This window comes from Bombina bombina, chromosome 3 (assembly GCF_027579735.1).
Source record: "Bombina bombina isolate aBomBom1 chromosome 3, aBomBom1.pri, whole genome shotgun sequence".
NCBI classification, from domain to species: Eukaryota; Metazoa; Chordata; class Amphibia; order Anura; family Bombinatoridae; genus Bombina; species Bombina bombina.
The window spans coordinates 246,174,721-246,195,007 of NC_069501.1; the positions used below are offsets into that span (position 1 = coordinate 246,174,721).

Below are 20,287 nucleotides of genomic sequence, written 5' to 3' on the forward strand. Positions count from 1 at the left end.
GAGAGGTAAAGTGAGGTGTTAGTTTAGATTCTTCAATCAAGAGTTTATTATTTTTAAAATTGTACCAGTGAGTGCTATTTTATTCAGGGTGTAGCCGTATTCCTTGTCAGCCTCTAAAGTAGAGCTACAGGTGGCTTTTAAGCAATGGGAACTGGTGGGATTTTCATTATCTCTGCGCCTCCTATACTATGTGCTGCCCTGCAGATGATGGTCTTAGCAGATATTATCTAAGACCCTGTTTGTTCCCACAGAACTACAGCAGGAGAAGAAGGACATCTTGATCGTGTGGAACAAGTCATGCTGTCACTCAGCATAGAGGTATGTGCAGTCCTTAATTTCTGGGACATAAATTAACTCAGAACAGACTGTCTTTTGTCCTATCTGACGTGAGGGGTCATACACTTTTATTACTCAAAACATGTCCCATGTGGGTAAGGGTTCCTCTCATTACTCAGTGACTTTCACTGTCATGTCAGACTGTACTCTTGCTATGGGCTTTTCCTGACTAATAGCCCTGTTTGATGGGACTGTGGGCTAGACGCTGGGGATTCTGAACTTCGGAGTTTTTTGTATTATACTCCGGTGTAAGCTGCTCTAGTTTTATCAGTGTGTTTGGTGACAAGTGAATTGGATCAAGTGCTTACACATTTGCTAGGGTTATTTTGACCGGCATTAGTTTTTGTCACAGTACTTTAGCCGGGTTCAGTCGAGGTTTAATTTGACCGCCCACAAAGGGCGGGGCTTAGCGCTCGCGCACTTGAGAAGCCGCGCAATTGTTTTTTCTAGGAGATCCCGGCACCCGATAAGCAGTACGCTTGAAGACTCCGGTGTTTCCTTAGACCGCATGGTTGAGTGGTAAACACAGGCGGTCTTAGGCACTCTGCAGAACGAGTGAACATAGTCAGTGTAATGTGGAGGCAGGTAGGCGCCGCATCAGAGCTGTGGCGAGGAGGTGCACTGTTTGTTTAGTCATTCCAAGTGAATTGGATTAATGGTCAGAGTGTTATTTTTGTACTTTGCAATCACAGTTACTCTTTATTCAGAACTATCAGTCACAGTGTGGGGCAGTAAAGTTTTAAAGGCTCAGTTCCACTCTGTTTTCTTAGATTTTGACAACAGTCATATTAGGCTGTTCTCATATTTTTTAGGGTTTGAATACAATAGATATTTAACAGTGACACAACCAAAATTGTTTTTTTGCTTATTTATTGTCATGGAAGACCTTCAAAGCATTACATGTTCCTTGTGTTTGAATTCCAATGTGGAACCTCCTGTTACTTTTTGTCCTTCATGCACTGAGAGGGCATTACAGTTTAGAGAACAAATTTTCTTTAATAAAAATTTGTCAAAAGCGGATGCTTCTCAGGGTTCTGCTGAGGAGATTTAGAGTATGCCGCAACTTTCTCCCCAAGCGTCACAGCCCTTAACACCCGCTCAAGCGGCGCCAAGTTCCTCGGCAGCTTCTGCTGTAATTACACTGCAGGACATTGCTGCAGTTATGTCATCTACACTTTCAGAAGCGTTATCTGCCTTTCCCTACTTCAAGGCAAACGCAGTAGGAAGGATAACCACATGGTCCATACAGCTTCTGATGCTTTGATGGCGATCTCAGATGTACCCTCCCAGGGCTCTGAATTGGAGGGTATGGAGGTCTTATCCGAGGGTGAACTTTCTGACTCAGGAAGTGTCTTACCTCCGACGGATTCAGATGTGGTTTCTTTCAGGTTTAAGCTTGAACACCTCCGCCTGTTGTTAAGGGAAATTTTGGTGACTCTGGACGACTGTGATTTAATTGTGGTTCCTCCAGAGAAATTGAGTAAGTTGGACAGATATTTAGAGGTCCCTTCTTATTCTGATGTTTTTCCAGTTCCTAAGAGGACTTCAGAGATTATTGCTAAGGAATGGGAGAGACCGGGTATTCCATTCTCCCCTTCTCCTGTTTTCAAGAAAATGTACCCTATAGCTGATGCTATTAGGGACTCTTGGCAGACGGTCCCTAAGGTGGAAGGAGCTATTTCTACCTTGGCTAAACAAACTACTATCCCTATCGAGAATATGGATAAGAAATTGGAGGGTCTCCTTAAAAAGATCTATGTTCATCAGGGGTTGCTATTACAACCGGCAGCCTGCATTGTTACGGTTATGAGTGCGGCTGCTTATTGGTTTGATGCTTTGGAAGAATCTCTTAAAACTGAGACTTCTTTGGAAGAAATACAAGATAGGATTAAAGCTCTTAAATTCATTTATTACAGATGCTTCTTTGTAGATTACCAAATTGACGGCTAAGATTTCAGGGTTTTCCATCTTAGCACGCAGAGCCTTATGATTGAAATCTTGGTCTGCAAATGTGTCATCTAAGTCTAAGCTTTTGGCTATTCCTTACAAGGGGAAGACCCTGTTTGGACCTGACTTGAAGGAAATTATTTCTGACATCACGGGAGGCAAGGGTCATCTCCTCCCTCAGGATAAGAAATCCAAAAAGAGAGGTCGACAGAGTAATTTTCGTTCCTTTCAAAACTTCAAGGGAATCCCCCCTTCCTCTTCCTCTAAACAGGAAGGTAACTATTCGCAAACCAAGTCTACCTGGAGACCAAACCAGTCTTGGAAAAAGGGTAAACAATCCAAGAAGCCTGCTGCTGCTCCCAAATCAGCATGAAGGGTTGGCCCCCGATCCGGGACCGGATCTTGGAGGGGCAGACTGTCTTTCTTCATCCAGGCTTGGATGAGAGATGTTCAGGATCCCTGGGCAATAGATATAGTGTCTCAGGGATACAAACTGGAATTCAGAAATTCTTTCCCCAGTGGAAGGTTTCTTCTTTCACGATTATCTGTAGACCAGATAAAAAGAGAGGCGTTCTTATGCTGTGTAAGAGACCTCTCCTCCATGGGAGTAATCTGTCCCATTCCAATTCAGGAACTGGGACAGGGGTTTTATTCAAATATGTTTGTAGTTCCCAAAAAGAGGGAACTTTCAGACCTATCTTAGATCTCAAGAGTCTGAACAAGTTTCTCAGAGTTCCATCTTTCAAGATGGAAACTATTCGTACCATTCTTCCATTGATCCAGGAGGGTCAATTTATGACAACGGTGGATCTAAAGGATGCATATCTTCATGTTCCTATCCACAGAGATCATCACAAGTTCCTGAGGTTTGCCTTTCTGGACAAACATTTTCAGTTTGTGGCTCTTCTTTTCGGTCTGGCCACGGCACCCAGAATTTTCACAAAAGTTCTGGGGTCTTTATTGGCGGTTCTAAGGCCGCGGGGCATCGCGGTGGCGCCTTATCTGGACGATATACTGATCCAGGCATCATCATTTCAACTGACAAGGTCCCATACCGACATTGTGCTTTCCTTCCTAAGGACCCATGGGTGGAAGGTAAACCTGGAAAATAGTTTGTTAGTTCCTCAGACAAGAGTACCCTTTCTGGGACCTCTAATCGACTCTATTTCGATGAAGATTTTTCTGACGGATTTCAGAAAGTTAAAAATTCTGAATACATGTTGAACCATTCAGTCCAATCCTCGTCCGTCAGTGGCTCAGTGCATGGAGGTAATCGGATTGATGGTGGCTGCAGTGGACATCATTCCATTGGCTCGTTTTCATCTCAGGCCTCTGCAATTAAGCATGCTCAGGCAGTAGATTGGAGATTATACAGATTTGTCTCCTCGAATAAATCTAGATCAGGAGACAAGGGACTCTCTTCTCTGGTGGTTGTCGCTGGATCATTTATCCTAGGGGACATGCTTCCGCAGACCCTCATGGGTGATAGTGACAATGGATGCCAGCCTGTTAGGATGGGGAGCAGTCTGGAACTCCCTAAGGGCTCATGGTGTTTGGACTCAGGCAGAGTCTCTCCTTCCCATCAATATCCTAGAGTTGAGAGCAATATTCAATGCTCTTCGGGCTTGGCCTCAGTTGGCTTCGGCCCAATTCATCAGATTCCAGTCGGACAACATAACGACGGTAGCTTACATCAATCATCAGGGAGGAACAAGGAGTTCCTTAGCGATGACAGAAGTAGCCAAGATAATACAGTGGGCGGAATCTCACTCTTGCCATCTGTCAGCGATCCACATCCCAGGGGTGGAAAACTGGGAAGCAGATTTTCTGAGCAGGCAGACATTTCATCCGGGAGAGTGGGAACTACATCCGGAGGTATTTTCCAACCTGATTCTCAGATGGGGCAGGCCAGAGTTGGATCTCATGGCATCTCGTCAGAATGCTAAGCTTCCGAGATATGGGTCCAGGTCCAGGGATCCTCAGGCCGAGCTGATAGATGCCTTGGCAGTGCCTTGGTCTTTCAGCCTAGCTTATGTATTCCCTCCATTTGCTCTCCTTCCCTGGGTGATTGCTCGAGTCAAAGAGGAGAGGGCATCGGTGATCCTCATCGCCCCTGCGTGGCCTCGCAGGATTCGGTATGCCGATCTGGTGGACATGTCATCTCAGCCACCGTGGAAGCTCCCATTGAGGAAAGACCTTCTCATTCAGGGCCCCTTCCATCATTCGAATCTAGTTTCTCTGCAGCTGACTGCTTGGAGATTGAATGCTTAATTTTATCTAAGCGAGGGTTTTCTGATTCGGTCATAGATACCTTGATTCAGGCACGTAAGCCTGTTACTAGGAAAATTTACCATCAGATATGGCGTAAATATCTTTATTGGTGTGAATCCAAGGGCTACTCATGGAGTAGAGTTCGGATTCCCAGGATTTTGTCTTTTTCTCCAAGAAGGATTGGAGAAGGGGTTGTCAGAAAGTTCCTTAAAAGGACAGATTTCTGCTTTATCTATTTTGTTACACAAGCGTCTGGCAGATGTTCCAGATGTACAATCTTTTTGTCAGGCTCTGACTAGAATCAGGCCTGTATTTAGACCAATTGCTCCTCCTTGGAGTTTGAATTTAGTTCTTAAGGTTCATCAAGGGGTTCCGTTTGAACCTATGCATTCCATAGATAGTAAGTTATTGTCTTGGAAAGTGTTATTTCTGGTTGCTATTTCTTCTGCTCGAAGAGAATCTGAGCTTTCGGCTTTACAATATGATTCTCCTTATCTTATTTTTCATGCGGATAAGGTGGTGTTACGTACTAAACCTGGTTTTCTTCCTAAGGTTGTTTCAACCAAGAATATTAATCAGGAGTTTGTTCTTCCTTCTTTGTGTCCTAATCCTTCTTAGAAGGAACGTCTGTTGCATAATTTAGACGTAGTCCGTGCTTTAAAGTTTTATTTACAAGCGACTAAGGATTTTCGACAAACGTCTTCTTTGTTTGTTGTTTTTTCAGGGAAACGTAGAGGTCAGAAAGCTACGGCTACCTCTCTTTCTTTTTGTCTGAAGAGTATCATCCGTTTTGCATATGAGACTGCTGGACAGCAGCCTCCTGAACGAATTACGGCTCATTCCACTAGGGCTGTGGCTTCCTCATGGGCATTCAAAAATGATGCTTCTGTTGAACAGATTTGCAAAGCTGCAACCTGGTCGTCTCTTCATATTTTTTCCAAATTTTCCAAATTTGATACCTTTGCCTCGGCTGAGGCTGTTTTTGGGAGGAATGTTCTTCAAGCAGTGGTGCCTTCCGTTTAGGTTCCCTGTCTTTTCCCTCCCTTTTCATCCGTGTACTATAGCATTGGTATTGTATCCCACAAGTAAGGATGAAATCCGTGGACTCATCGTATCTTTAAAAAGAAAAGGAAATTTATGCTTACCTGATAAATTTGTTTCTTTTTAGATATGATGAGTCCACGGCCCACAATGTTTTATGAGACAGGTCTTTATTTTTGTTAAACTTCAGTCACCTCTGCACCTTGGCTTTTCCTTTCTCTTCCTTACTTCGGTCGAATGACTGGAGTAGGAGGGAAGGGAGGAGCTATATATACAGCTCTGCTGTGGTGCTATTTGCCTCCTCCTGCTGACCAGGAGGCGATATCCCACAAGTAAGGATGAAATCCGTAGACTCATCGTATCTAAAAAGAAACAAATTTATCAGGTAAGCATAATTTCCTTTTTTCAAATAAGGATAGCAAGAGAACGAAGACAAATTGATAATAGGAGTAAAAGTTGCTTAAAATTGCATGCTCTATCTGAATCATGAAAGAAACAATTGGGTTCAGTGTCCCTTTAAGTGGAAATGTTGGAAAAATTTTATTTTTTTTAAATTTGAGTGATATTTGAAACTCAATATTTTCAAAATTCCACAGTAAAAAGTTTTCACACTGTGTGGTATTGTAGAGGGTTTATTATGTGAAATTGCTGCAGTGTAAATATATTGGTAGAATGGGAGATTTTGTTTTTATCCCTAAGTGAATTTTTTTTTTTTTTAAATTTGAGTGATATTTGAAACTCAATATTTTACAAATTCCACAATAAAAAAGGTTATATACTGTGTGATATTGTATTGGGGTCATTGTGTGAGATACCTGCAGTGTAATTATATTGGTACAAGGGAGATTTTGGTTTTTCATCCCTAAGTAAAAATATTGTAAAATTACTATTTTTTCAATATGAGTGACATTTGAGGCCCAATATTTTTTTAGAATTCCACAGTACAAAGTCCCCACACTATGCAATATTGTAGATGGGTCATTGTGTAAGATAGCTGCAGTGTATACATATTGGTAGAATAGGAGATTATGTGCAAATAATGGAAAGTGTGTATTTTTTAAATTTGAGTGATATTTGAAACTCAATATTTTAAAATCTTCACTTAAAAAATTCTACATCGTGTGATATTGTAGAAGGGTCAGTGTGAGGTACTTGCAGTATATTGGTACAATTGAAGAATTTATTTGTACCCTTAGTGAAAATGTTGGAAATGTAAATGTTTGCCATTCAGGTGAAATTCGGGAACAAATATTTTTTTAAATTCAAAAGGAAAAACTTTAAATTCTATGTGAGAGTAATAGATGATGCAATGTATGAGACATCTGCAGAGTAAATGTATTTATAAAATTATCATTTGTTTTAACTATATGCAGAATTATGTTATAATGTTAATTTATGACAAAAAAGCTTATGTTTTGGTTAGTATTTTTTTATTGTAAAAAAGAAATACAGCTAACACAATCCTAACATTTCTTATTAGCATATATGTAAACAACTATTGAAATGCACACAAATAAGCGTTTTATAACTTGACTACCGTTTGATTTTGTGTGATAGCTCCAAAACCGGGATAGCATCCTTAATTTGCTTGGCTTGAATTTGTGAACTGTCTGATTGGAACAAGAGACTAATCGTCGATTTGCGTTTTTATAAAATAAACATTACGTCTTTGCTTATTTGATTTATAAAACAATAACACTTTATCTGTATTTTGAAACAGAGTTACTAAATAACACCACATACATGAAAAGGAAACCTATTCCTATGTGCACGAACCACGCCTACAAATTTTATAATACCTATACCTGCTGCCAGCAGTTGACGTCATTTCCGTTAGCTGAGTTCAGTTTCCGTGTTGGCATTACTGGGATATCTGTTTCTACATCCGGGTTACGGCTCCAGATCGTGCGTTTTGCGTTTGACTGCCAGTGCCATCGTGGAATCGTAGAACCCAACTACAGCAACGGAAGGGAGTAGAGAACAAGGTGCGAAGTATAACGCGGTGGGGTAATGTAGCGCCGTGAGAGGGCGACAATCGGGTATAGTCCTTGTTGTGTGTGAGAACTATGTGCCAGAGGGAAGGTATGCGTGCGGCCTAGCAGACTGGATTGTGCAAAACCTGAGATTAGGCGCTGTGTTACAAAAAGTAATTTAGGTATCTTGTGCAAGGGTTGTTTCTAACCTGCATGCAGTAGCAATATATTGCATTACGGTGCCACTCACTTGTGAAGAAGCGTTGGTTAGGAATTTGCAATGTAAAGTATCCCATAGTCTCGGGCTAAGGTTGAAGTAATGTGAAACCCAAATGTTTTCTTACATGATTCAGATAGAGCATTCATTTATAAGTAACGTTCTAATTTACTCCTATTTGTCTTTATTCTTTTTGTAGCTTTATTTGAAAAGCATTGAATGTATGTTTAGGAGCCGGTCCATTCACTGTTCAGCAGCTGTGTAGCGTTTGCTGATTGGTGGCTAAATGTAGCCACCAATCAGCAAGGGCTACCCAGGGCGCTAAGCAAAAATGGGCTGGCTTCTAAGCTTACATTCCTGCCTTTTCAACTAAAAATACCAAGAGAATGAAGAAAAATGAATAGGAGTAAATTAGAAAGTTGCTTAAAATTGCATGCTTTATCTGAATCATGAAATAAAAAATATGGGTGTCATATCCCTTTTAACAAGATAAGTGCAAGCAATATTTTCCTTTGCTGTTACAGGGCAATGTCCTCAAAAGTTTTATTGCTGGTCTTTTTAGCCTATATCAGTTTTATGTGCTTGCTTCAGACCTGAGGAAAAATTGTATTTGCAAAAAGAAATATATTGATAATAGTATTGTCACTTACTACAATAATCTTGTTGTTTTGGCACCTATGTACAAAATATTTAAACAAAGACAACATAGTTTTGTTAGCCATGTTCAAATAGTATCAGCAGGAATGTGATGCATTTTTGGTTGAGAACCTGGGTTATGCTTGCTTATTGGTAGGTAAATGTAAGCCTACAATAAGCAAGCACTATCCATGGTGCTGAACCTAAAATGGGCTGGCTGCTAAGATTTACATTCCTGCTTTTTAAATTAAGATAGCAAGAGAATGAAGAAAAAATGATAATAGGAATAGATTAGAAAGTTGCTTAAAATTGCATGTTCTATCTGAATCATGAAAGAAAAAAAAAATGGGTTCAGTTTCCCTTTTAAGCATTTCATATCATTTTATTTAATCGCTACACTCTTTCTACAGTCTCTTCCAAAACTTGTGTTGTATGATCTGGAATTGCCTCTGCATTATTTACATATGCATTACTTGCATATAAAGATCAAAAGTGCTTTTTAAAATTTTAATTTTTTTGTGCAGTGTTTCTGTTCCTAATGCACCTTCATTAGTCTTCTGCTATATATTTTTGTACCCTTAGCAGTTGGTGCAACCAAAGCCTATTGTCATTTGCAGCCAAACAAACCATTAAAGAACACTTGCAATTAAATGGTTTGCAAACACCAATTTTCATATAACTGCATGTAATACACTACTATAAAGAATATGCGCAGATACTGGACTAAAAAGCCAGTATAAAACTTTTTTAAGAACTTACTTAGAAGCTCTCAGTTTAGCAATGTTGCTGAGGTTAGACTGGGACACCCAGCGAAAGGGGCTGGCAAAACAATAAGAGCAGACACTCCCCCCTTCTCTGCATATGAAAAGACAGGTAACATAAAAAGGAGCCAGCAATAGTCTGTAAACGCGTGTATACATCTTTTTGTTAGTAAAAAATAATCAAAACCATACATACAAAAATACCCCAAGATGGGCTATATAAGTGCATACATTTTTGTAGATAATAAAATGTCCCTTTAGTGGTTCAACATCCATGCTTCTCACATTTTTTGGGAGTTTTAAAGTGTCAGTAAACGATATTGTTATCCCTTTCACATAGAATCATAGCATATCGTTTTAAAATGGAACTTTTTTTTTTAAATAAAGTGTTTAGAAATGAAGTTATAACATTGATAACTTATCTCTTATAACCGTTGAGCAAGTCTTCATTCTCCGCCCAGCAAGCCGCTCCTTCTATGGGAGTTTTCATTTATTTCAAAGTCAATCCCATGGGTCGGTCTAAAACCACCCCCTCCCACTAATGCTCATTCACAAGCCTCTCTCTTTTTTGCCGTTGTTCAGGACTGTGCATGTGCAATAGAATTTTTGTGCAACGCTATGCTAAATAGAAGATCGGTATTCCATTTCCTGTGTAGCTTGTTAATGCGATTGCGCAGCACGTTGGATACTACCCCTGTCAATCAAAGAACGCGTGTCCCTGACAGTAAAGGAACTGCGCGATCGATATACAGGGGATTGGAAGGAATCAAGCTGTGATGTAAAATAAATATATACACATGTGTTAGGCGGCCGTCGTTACCTACCTAGATGTTTCGTTTGCGATCCTTTTAGAATATGTTAGAAACATTTTATTTTTAATAACTTGCAGTTTTTTAATAGTTTGGACATGCAGCATTTGGAAGTATTTAAAGAAAAATCTTAGGTTTACTGTCCCTTTAAGTAAACTTTTATGGTTTAACTCGTTCTGGTGCCTAGGATTTTTCAATACATTTTTGTTACACTTATTATTGTATATTTGAATTGTGTAAATGTTTCCTCCTCTGGTTCTTGGTCTGTTTTTGTATTGATTGTACCTGAAATGCAGAATAATTCATTTTGAATATAACTAATGTGTCCAGTATATATGTGGTCTTAAATTGTTCTACCAAACATATGTAAAGAATGCCAAAAGGAAATAGCAGGCATCGGTGCCATTGAGGCTAATATAGACCTGCAAACTATATATGGTTCCATTATGTATGTGTTTGTTTTTTTGTAATTATATTTTGCATTTAGCCATAAGGGTGCTCATGGACTACTTTCTTGTCATAGGCATTCGTAGTACCATTTATCCTTTGGGGGCAGATGGTTTGCATGATGTAACTGTTGCAAACTTTTATTTTAACAAACAAAAAATGCACCTTACTTTAGAATTAGTGTTTGTATCTCCATTCTCCAGGAATGATTCCATTGGCTGCCAAAGACACATGACTTTTCAATGTTTGGAGCCCTCTTTGTAAAATCTTACAACCAGCGTTTTCACTTTACAAATTCATTGTCAGACAGTTTTCCAGTGCATTAAAATCCCGCTTTGCAATATTTGTTGACATAACATTGACTAATTCAGTGTTTTTCAACCAGTGTGCCGTGGCACACTAGTGTGCCGTGAGAGATCCTCAGGTGTGCCACGGCAGACTGACAACAGTGTGACATATTATTTAAACTTTGCTTGTTTTTTACTCCCAGTGCAGGGGTAGTTTGTAGGAGGCATGGCATAACAGCACAATACATACAGTATGTGTGTGTATGTGTATATATATATGCTGTATTAGGCTACAATGTGTGATTTTTTTTAAATTTTGGGACGGTGGTGTGCCACAGGATTTTTTAAAGTAAAAAAGTGTGCCACGGCAAAAAAAAGGTTAAAAATCACTGGACTAATTTATGTGCAAATTGAAGGTCAGCTTCACCACAGTCTGTATGTCACTTTTCATTACTGAAGAAGCACAACATACAAAAATTAGTAGAGAAGACACCTTTGTAGATGCGTTTCCAGCCCAACATGTTAGGCACAGTTACTGATTCAGCTTTTAAATCAGGGATATAAAAATCTATTTCTATTTTAGGAATCGGCACATTATTTAGGATCCAGCAATATACTGTTAAAGGGACAGTCTATTAAAAAAAAAAAAAAAAAAGTATTTAAAAAAAAAATAGATAATCCCTTTATTACCCATTCCTCAGTTTTGCATAACCAATACTGTTTTATATTTTTACAATTTAACTCTGTGATTACCTTGTATCTAAGCCTCTGCAGACTGCTCCTTATCTCAGTTATTTTGATAGACTTGCTTTTTAGCCAATCAGTGCTGACTCATAAATAACCCAATGAGAGAGAGCACAATGTTATCTATATGACACACGAACTAGCTCTAACTGAAAACTATCAAAATGTACTGAGATAAGAGGCGGCTCTCAAAGTGCTTAGAAATCAGTTTATGAGCCTACCTAGATTTAGCTTTTTGCAAATACCAAGAGAACAAAGCTAATTTGATGATGAAATTACATTGAAGTCAGGAACCAGAAGTAATTGCTATTGTTTAGAGAATTTATAAAGCCCTGTTCCAGACTAGTTTGTTTGTTTTGCAGATTGAAACACCATGGCCGGGGTGTTTCCATACAGACCCGGGGTTGTTACAATCCCTGGTCCCCCAGGCGTTACTCCAGATTATATGTCTGAGGAAAAGCTGCAGGAAAAAGGTAAGACCTATTTCAGTATTGCAACACTTGCTGAAATTGAGAACTTTACTTTCTTGTCCTTTTTCTTTATACAGTCATTTCTCAAAGTAAATGTTGGAGTAATTTCATATCATGCACATTATTTCTACTTTCTGATACTATTCTTAATTATCAGACTTTTGGAGTAATCCGATTTCCACGAATAGTTGTCAGAGCTAACTCTATCAGCTAGAATTAATGTCTGAGTGTTCTGCTACCAATGCAAAAAAAGGGTGTACAAATTCTGGTGTCACCTCACAAATTGTGACACAAGTACACTCTGAGTCCACCACCAGGCACTGTGACCCGTCATCAAAAGCATTTAGAGAATATATATCAGACCGGCAAAACCACATCGGCGAAAGCACAGTCCATGAGAGAGTCACTAAACACCTTACAAACAGCTCTGAAGGAGAGGTACACTGGGCATTGGGAGGAACAGATAGGGCTACAGAACATGAAGTGTTACAGGTCTTTACAAAGAGAGTACAAACTAGCTGAGTATCTCACAAGTGTCACCAACCCAAAGCACAGACAGATACTCACTAAATACAGAATCTCTGACCACCAGCTGGAAATAGAGACTGGCAGATATCAGACAAAATGGAGACCCAGGGCTGCCAGACAATGTGCGCAGTGTGACAGTGGGGAGATAGATTGAAGCGCACTTCCTCTTGTACTGTACAAGATACAAATTCTTAAGGGATAAATACTTTCCAGAAATAACGGACTTCCCACAGATATCCGAACAAGAAACTGTGTACTCATAGGAGAAAATGGCAATGCTACAAGGATAGTAGCAAAATATGTAACAGACTGTCACATAACCAGAACCCCCAATCATATTAAATGAAGTGTTATCATATTTACCCACTATACTCCTACTTTATAAATTGATATTGATCTGTTTTATTGTAACATATATTTAAAAAAAAACAAAAAAAACAAACATAGTTATTATTTAATAAAATATGTACTGATTTATTAACACACATATAAAAGTTAAATAGTTACTATACCACCGGTGGTTTCACAATAAAATAAGTTATACTGTTTAAAAGCTCCTATAAAAAATATTTGGATGGTCTCCCTTTATATAAGGAAGAAAGGTAAGTAGCAGCAAAATGGATCTGGAGTCAAGTGTTTTCAAATGTACCAGGCAACAAAAGAAACTTGCTTTTAAAGGGAACAAAGTATAGTTCCATTCATGTTTAAAATGTAGTAGTGTATATTGACAAGTAAATCAGTTACTTCCAAGTGCCCTTATAGCCACTATAAATTTACTCACTCTTACCCCACTTTTTGTTTTCGGCAATGTTGATACCTCAATGGGTCAACACAAACTTCTAACTGCAATCTCGTGGCCGTATTTTCACCACCTCTTAGGCGTGTGCAGTTATTCTTCTGCGCATTATTTTTCAGCGTCCATGTATCCCTCACATGTATATTCTCTCCTCGTGGGTGATGCACTGTGAACGTGATTACGTTCTGGGGGAGTGGTGAAATTTCTTCAGGCTAGGGATTGATTGTTAATCTTTGGCATCCGTTGAGAATGAATTTCATCCAGAGAGCGCTCTCAAAAAAAGAAAAAGTATTCCCAAAAGTCTTACATCCACGCGTTTCATCTGTTAACCAGCCTTTATCAAGATTCTGGTTAACAGCTGAAATGCGTAGATGTAAGACTGAGACTTTTGGGAATATGGCCACGAGATTGCCGTTAGGAGTTTGTGTTGACCCATTGGAGTATCAACATTGGTGAAAACAAAAAGTGGGGTAAGAGTGAGTATATTTATAGTGGCTATAGGGCACTTGGAAGTAATGGATTTACTTGTCAATATACACTACTACATTTTAAACTTGAATGGGACTATGGATACTTTGTTTCCTTTTAAAGCAAGTTTCTTTTGTTTCCTGATACATTTGAAAAGACTTAAAGGCACACTGAACCCAAATTATTTATTTTGTGATTCAGATCGAGCATGAAATTTTAAGCAACTTTCTAATTTACTTCTATTATCAAATTGTCTTCATTCTCTTGGTATTTATTTGAAATGCAAGTTTAGATGCCGGCCCATTTTTGATGAACAACCTGGGTTGACCTTGCTGATTGGTGGATAAATTCATCCACCAATAAAAAAGAAAGTGCTGTCCAGAGTCTAAACCAAAAAAAGCTTAGAGGCCTTCTTTTTCAAATAAAGATAGCAAGAGAATGAAGAAAAAATGATAATAGGAGTAAATTAGAAAGTTGCTTAAAATTGCTGCTCTATCTGAATCACAAAAGAAAAAATGTGGATTCAGTGTCCCTTTAACTCCAGGTTCATTTTACTGCTACTTACCTTTCTTCCTTATATAAAGGGAGACCATCCATATATTTTTTTATAAGAGCTTTTAAACATAACTTATTTTATTGTGATACCATCGGTAGTATAGTAACTATTTAACTTTTATATGTGTTAATAAATCAGTACATATTTTATTATATAATAACTCTCTGTTTTTTGCTATATTGATTTATAGAGGTTTTTTGGGAGTCATTCCTCTTAAAGTTATTCGTTGTGATTGGTGCACAATTTGATATATCTTAGACTGAGATATTCAGTATTTAACACATCTCTTTATATATATATATATATATATATATATATATATATATCTATATATATCTATCTATATATCTATATATATATATATATATATATATATAAATTATTATTAAAATTTTTTTTTTTTTTTTTCTATTGTAACATATTACTTTGGCAACACATGTAATGATGTCATGCTAATATGCTAATAAAGTATTCTTAACTTGTAACATTTTGTATAGAAAAAGTGTTTGTTTTTTTTGTTTGTTTTTTTTCTTCATGTGCGTGACAAATTATTTTTGACCACTGCTGAATACTCATGGCTATTCTCTTAAAGTGATGGTTTCTGAAACACTAGGATTTACCATTGGAACAAATAAAGGGGACTTTCAGTCATGAAGTATAAAATACTTCATGCTGAAAGCTAATTTGTTTGTTTTGGCAGCGTTCGCCGCATTGAGCTGCTAAGGCAGCCCATGGCAGAACACTATTTGGCTGAGAGGTGATGTGTCCACCTCTTAGCCAATAGCCATGCAGGAAATCTGTCTTGGTGCCGACTGGCGCTGGATTTCATGCACAGCTATTGGCTAAGAGGTGGAAACATCACCTCTCAGCCAAATGGCGTTCTGCTGTGGGCTGCCTTAGCAGCTCAGTGCGGCGAACGCTGCAAATAAAGGAGCTTCCAGCATGTAGTATTTTATACTTCATGACTGAAAGTCTCCTTTATTTGTTCCAGTGGTAAATTCTAGCATTTCAGAAACACTAAGATTTACCATCACTTTGAGTAGTGCCTACATTTTATGTATGTAGCAATGTAATAGTGGGATACGTCTAAACATTGTTTCAGGATGTTCTGTGCCCATTCAAACTATCTAGTAGCTTATCTGTATAGCCAAGTAGCATGATATTGTAATCTTTATAAATCACTCTGTTTCGTTTTCACTTTTGTTATATGAAAGTATGTGGCTTATTTTTTCCGCCTTTTTTTTTTTTTCTCCTTTTTTTTTTTTTTTTTTTTTTTTTTTTTTGTGTTCATTAAGTTTTATAGTAGTATGTTTTTTTTTTTTTTTTTTTAAACTGTCTTTGAAAATAGCGAGAACCAGAAAATGAAAGAAATATACCATGTTTTACAGCACGAAAATGGCAACAGTTGCAGGCAAAACGTTATGCAGAGAAAAGGAAGTTTGGGTTTGTGGATGCTCAGAAGGAAGACATGCCCCCAGAGCATGTACGTAAAATTATCCGTGACCATGGAGACATGACAAACAGAAAATTCCGACATGACAAAAGAGTCTACCTTGGGTACGCGCTTATTGCAGTTCTTTGATAAGTTTATCGCCAACCCCCCTCTTCTTTTTACAAACGTATTCCTGAGAGATTTTTTTTCTTATGTGTTTTGTTATATTGAAGACTGTACTGTTCTTCCTGATTCCAATATTTTTATTTATTTTTGCAGGGCCTTGAAGTATATGCCTCATGCTGTGTTAAAGCTTCTAGAGAACATGCCAATGCCATGGGAACAGATTCGTGATGTTCCAGTTTTATATCACATAACTGGTGCAATCTCATTTGTCAGTGAGATTCCTTGGGTGATTGAACCAGTCTATATAGCACAGTGGGGGTGAGAAAGTTTTCAGAAAATTCATCTTGCATAATCCAAAAGTTAAATTCTTTTAAGACCTAATTGTATATAATATTTAATTTGGATATATTTGTGCACTCTTTAAACGGCGATATACTGTGTACGCTCTGGTTTACTAGTAGTTTTCAGTATCATCCTTCTAAAATTATGTATCCTCCTCCCTTTTTTTTTTTTTTTTTTTTTTTAACCAGTGATGTTAGTTCTTTCAGTTGTAGTTTTAAGAAAAACTTTTAAATATGGTGACCTGACATTTGTTAATGGCGTATGTTTATCCTTTTGGACCAATAAAAGGTCAATGTGGATCATGATGAGACGAGAAAAGAGAGACAGAAGACATTTTAAGAGAATGCGGTTTCCTCCATTTGATGATGAAGAGCCCCCTCTAGATTACGCTGATAACATTCTTGATGTGGAGCCCCTGGAAGCCATTCAGCTGGAGCTGGATCAAGAAGAAGATAGCCCAGTCCTTGACTGGTTCTACGATCACCAACCTCTACGAGACAATAGAAAGTACGTATTTATGTATAATTAACCAAACATTAGTATTTTCTGGTAATAAAAGTTGACTTGAAATACTTAGTAGTTATACAAACGACTTATTTTCTTTTTAAGGTATGTAAATGGTTCAACATATCAGCGCTGGCAATTCACCCTTCCAATGATGTCTACGCTATATCGATTGGCCAATCAGCTGCTCACAGATCTGGTGGATGATAACTATTTTTACCTTTTTGACTTAAAGGCTTTCTTCACATCTAAGGCTTTAAACATGGCAATTCCAGGAGGGCCTAAATTTGAGCCTCTTGTTAGAGATATTAATTTGCAGTAAGTTTAAATTTAAGTGTATTTTAGTTTTGAGTGTGGTTTGTATTTTTTACCGGTTCCTAATGATGTGTTTTTTTGTTTGTTTTTTTAGGGATGAAGATTGGAATGAATTTAATGATATCAACAAAATTATCATAAGACAGCCAATCCGAACAGAATACAAGATTGCTTTTCCTTATTTGTACAACAACCTCCCTCATCATGTACATCTGACATGGCAAGTGAATCCGAACTTTCTTCTTTTACATGTCGTGTTGTGTTTTTTTTTTTTGTTTTTTAATATGATATCTTGAATTGCACTTAATTTATGTCTTGTGTTGCAGGTATCACACCCCAAATGTTGTCTTCATTAAAACTGAAGATCCAGATTTGCCAGCTTTTTACTTTGATCCACTCATCAACCCTATATCTCACCGGCACTCTGTGAAGGTAAATTGCAATATTAGCGTGAGGATATGTTGAATTTTTTTTTTAGTGGGGTGGTCAGTAAAATTAGTTGGGGGGTGCACCCACTAAAGAGGTCCTGGGGAGAACACTGTATATGTGTGTGTAATTTTTTTTTATACAGTACAGTGCAAATGTCTTAGGCTACCTTTTAGGTTTGTTGTTTTAGCAAAGTTTTAATGACCGTCCATATTTATTTTTGGTCTCTTTATTAAGATACTAACAGAAAATACAGCAAATATCTATACAAACTATAAAAAAAACACACAATTTTCAGAACAAAATGGCTTCTTAAGGTACTATTTAGTGTTGCCTCCCTTGGCACTAAGCACATCTTGAACTCTGTGGAGACTGTCCTGAGGTTTTCTGAAGTAATCGTCTGGTATATTATACCTGTGTGTGTATGTGTATATATATATATATGTGTGTATATATGTATATGTATATATATATATATATATATATATATATATATATATATATATATATATGTGTGCTCATAAGTTTTTACATACCCTGGCAGAATTTATGATTCCTTGGCCATTTTTCAGAGAATATGAATAACACAAAAACTTTTCTTTCACTCATGGTTAGTGTTTGGCTGAAGCCATTTATTATCAATCAACTGTGTTTACTCTTTTTAAATCATAATGACAACAGAAACTACCCAAATGACCCTGATCAAAAGTTTACATGCCCTGGTGATTTTGGCCTGATAACATGCACACAAGTTGACACAAAGGGGTTTGAATGGCTATTAAAGGTAACCATCCTCACCTGTGATCTGTTTGCTTGTAATTGGTGTGTGTGTATAAAAGGTCAATGAGTTTCTGGACTCCTGACAGACCCTTGCATCTTTCATCCAGTGCTGCACTGACAATTCTGGATTCTGAGTCATGGGGAAAGCAAAATAATTGTCAAAGGATCTGCAGGAAAAGGTAGTTGAACTGTATAAAACAGGAAAGGGATATAAAAAGATATCCAAGCAATTGAGAATGCAAATCTGCAGTGTTCAAACTCTAATCAAGAAGTGGAAAATGAGGGGTTCTGTTGAAACCATACTATGGTCAGGTAGACAAACAAAAATTCAGCCATAACTGCCTGGAAAATTGTTTGGGATGCAAAGACAAACCTACAAATAACTTCAGGTGAAATACAGGACTCTCTGAAAACATGTGGTGTGGCTGTTTCAAGATGCACAATAAGGAGGCACTTGAAGAAAGATGGGCTGCATGGTCGAGTCGCCAGAAGAGAGCCATTACTACGCAAATGCCACAAAGTATCCCACTTACAATATGCCAAACAGCATAGAGACAAGCCTCAAACCTTCTGGCACAAAGTCATTTGGAGTGATGAGACCAAAATTGAGCTTTTTGGTCACAACCATAAACGCTACATTTTGGAGAGGAGTCAACAAGGCCTATGATAAAAGATACACCATTCCTACTGTGAAAAACAAAGGTGGATCGCTGATGTTTTGGGGATGTGTGAGCTACAAGGACACAGGAAATTTGGTCAGAATTGATGGCAAGATAAATGCAGTATGTTATCAAACAGAACCCCTCATTTTCCACTTCTAGATTAGAGTTTGAACGTTGCTGATTTGCATTCTCAATTGCTTGGATATATTTTTATATCCCTTTCCTGTTTTATACAGTTCAACTACCTTTTCTCGCAGATCCTTTGACAATTCTTTTGCTTTCTCCATGACTCGGAATCCAGAAACGACAGTGCAGCACTGGATAAAAGTTGCAAGGGTCTGTCACAAGTCCAGAAACTCATTGACCTTTTATACACACACACACACATTACAAAGAAAACAGATCACAGGTGAGGATGGTTACCTTTAATAGCCATTCAAACCCCTTTGTGTCAGCTTGTGTGCATGTTATCAGACCAAAATCACCAGGGTATGTAAACTTTTGATCAGGGTCATTTGGGTAGTCTCTGTTGTCATTGTGATTTAAAAAGAGTAAACACAGTTGATTGATATTAAAGGCTTCAGCCAAACACTAACCATGAGTGAAAGAAAAGTTTTTGTGTTATCATTCATATTCTCTGAAAAATGGCCAAGAAATCATAAATTCTGCCAGGGTATGTAAACTTATGAGCACAAGTGTGTGTGTGTGTGTGTGTATATATATATATATATATATATATATATATATATATATATATATATATATATATATATATATATATATATATATATATATATATATATATATATTTATTGCGTGACCTCCCCTTACACTTGAGCAATAGCAGGAACCTGGCTCTTGTAAACCTAAATGGAATGGAACCTGAAATAATGTTATTGCTTACACCTGTATTTGTTCTACTATTTCATGTCAAAATGACTGCTGTGGAAAAGGTCTATTACAACAGGTTTGTGCAAGACATGCTTGAGCATTACATACACATGTGGTATGAGTTTAATTCATTGGAAGCTTGCTAATAAGACCAACTTTCAATAACATTCCATTCAAAATGCTAAAGATCACAGAATGTGACAGACATAAAATCATACTTTTGCATCAGCAAGGCACTCTCAAAGGGCAATCGGCAAACAAACTGGATACTCAAGATGTGCTTTTCAAGCCGTTCTAAAGAAATTTGAAGAATCGGGAGAGGTCAAGGGTATAAAAAGGACTGGAAGGCCAAGAAAACTTTAAAAAAACTGACGAGACGTTTCTCAGCAAGTCCAGCAAGGACCTGGCTCAGCATCTGGCAGCTTCATCGAGATCCCAAGTTGACCCTTCTACAGTCTGAAGAAGCTTGATCAGGAATAGTCTTTGTGGAAGGGAAGCAGCCAAGAAACCACTTTTTTGGGA

At 37.8% G+C, this 20,287-nt stretch overlaps 1 protein-coding gene across 1 annotated transcript in view; it reads left to right on the forward strand.

The window, feature by feature from the left end:
* Positions 1-7,428: 7,428 nt before the first annotated feature.
* Positions 7,429-20,287, forward strand: part of PRPF8 (pre-mRNA processing factor 8) — a 63,701-nt gene continuing 50,842 nt past the window's right edge. Inside the window, exons 1-8 of the mRNA XM_053706229.1 lie at positions 7,429-7,580; positions 11,832-11,942; positions 15,676-15,844; positions 15,999-16,163; positions 16,476-16,694; positions 16,797-17,009; positions 17,101-17,226; positions 17,333-17,438. Of these exons, the coding sequence (XP_053562204.1) occupies positions 11,843-11,942; positions 15,676-15,844; positions 15,999-16,163; positions 16,476-16,694; positions 16,797-17,009; positions 17,101-17,226; positions 17,333-17,438 (1,098 nt within the window). The 5' untranslated portion in view covers positions 7,429-7,580; positions 11,832-11,842. The remainder of the gene's footprint in view (positions 7,581-11,831; positions 11,943-15,675; positions 15,845-15,998; positions 16,164-16,475; positions 16,695-16,796; positions 17,010-17,100; positions 17,227-17,332; positions 17,439-20,287) is intronic.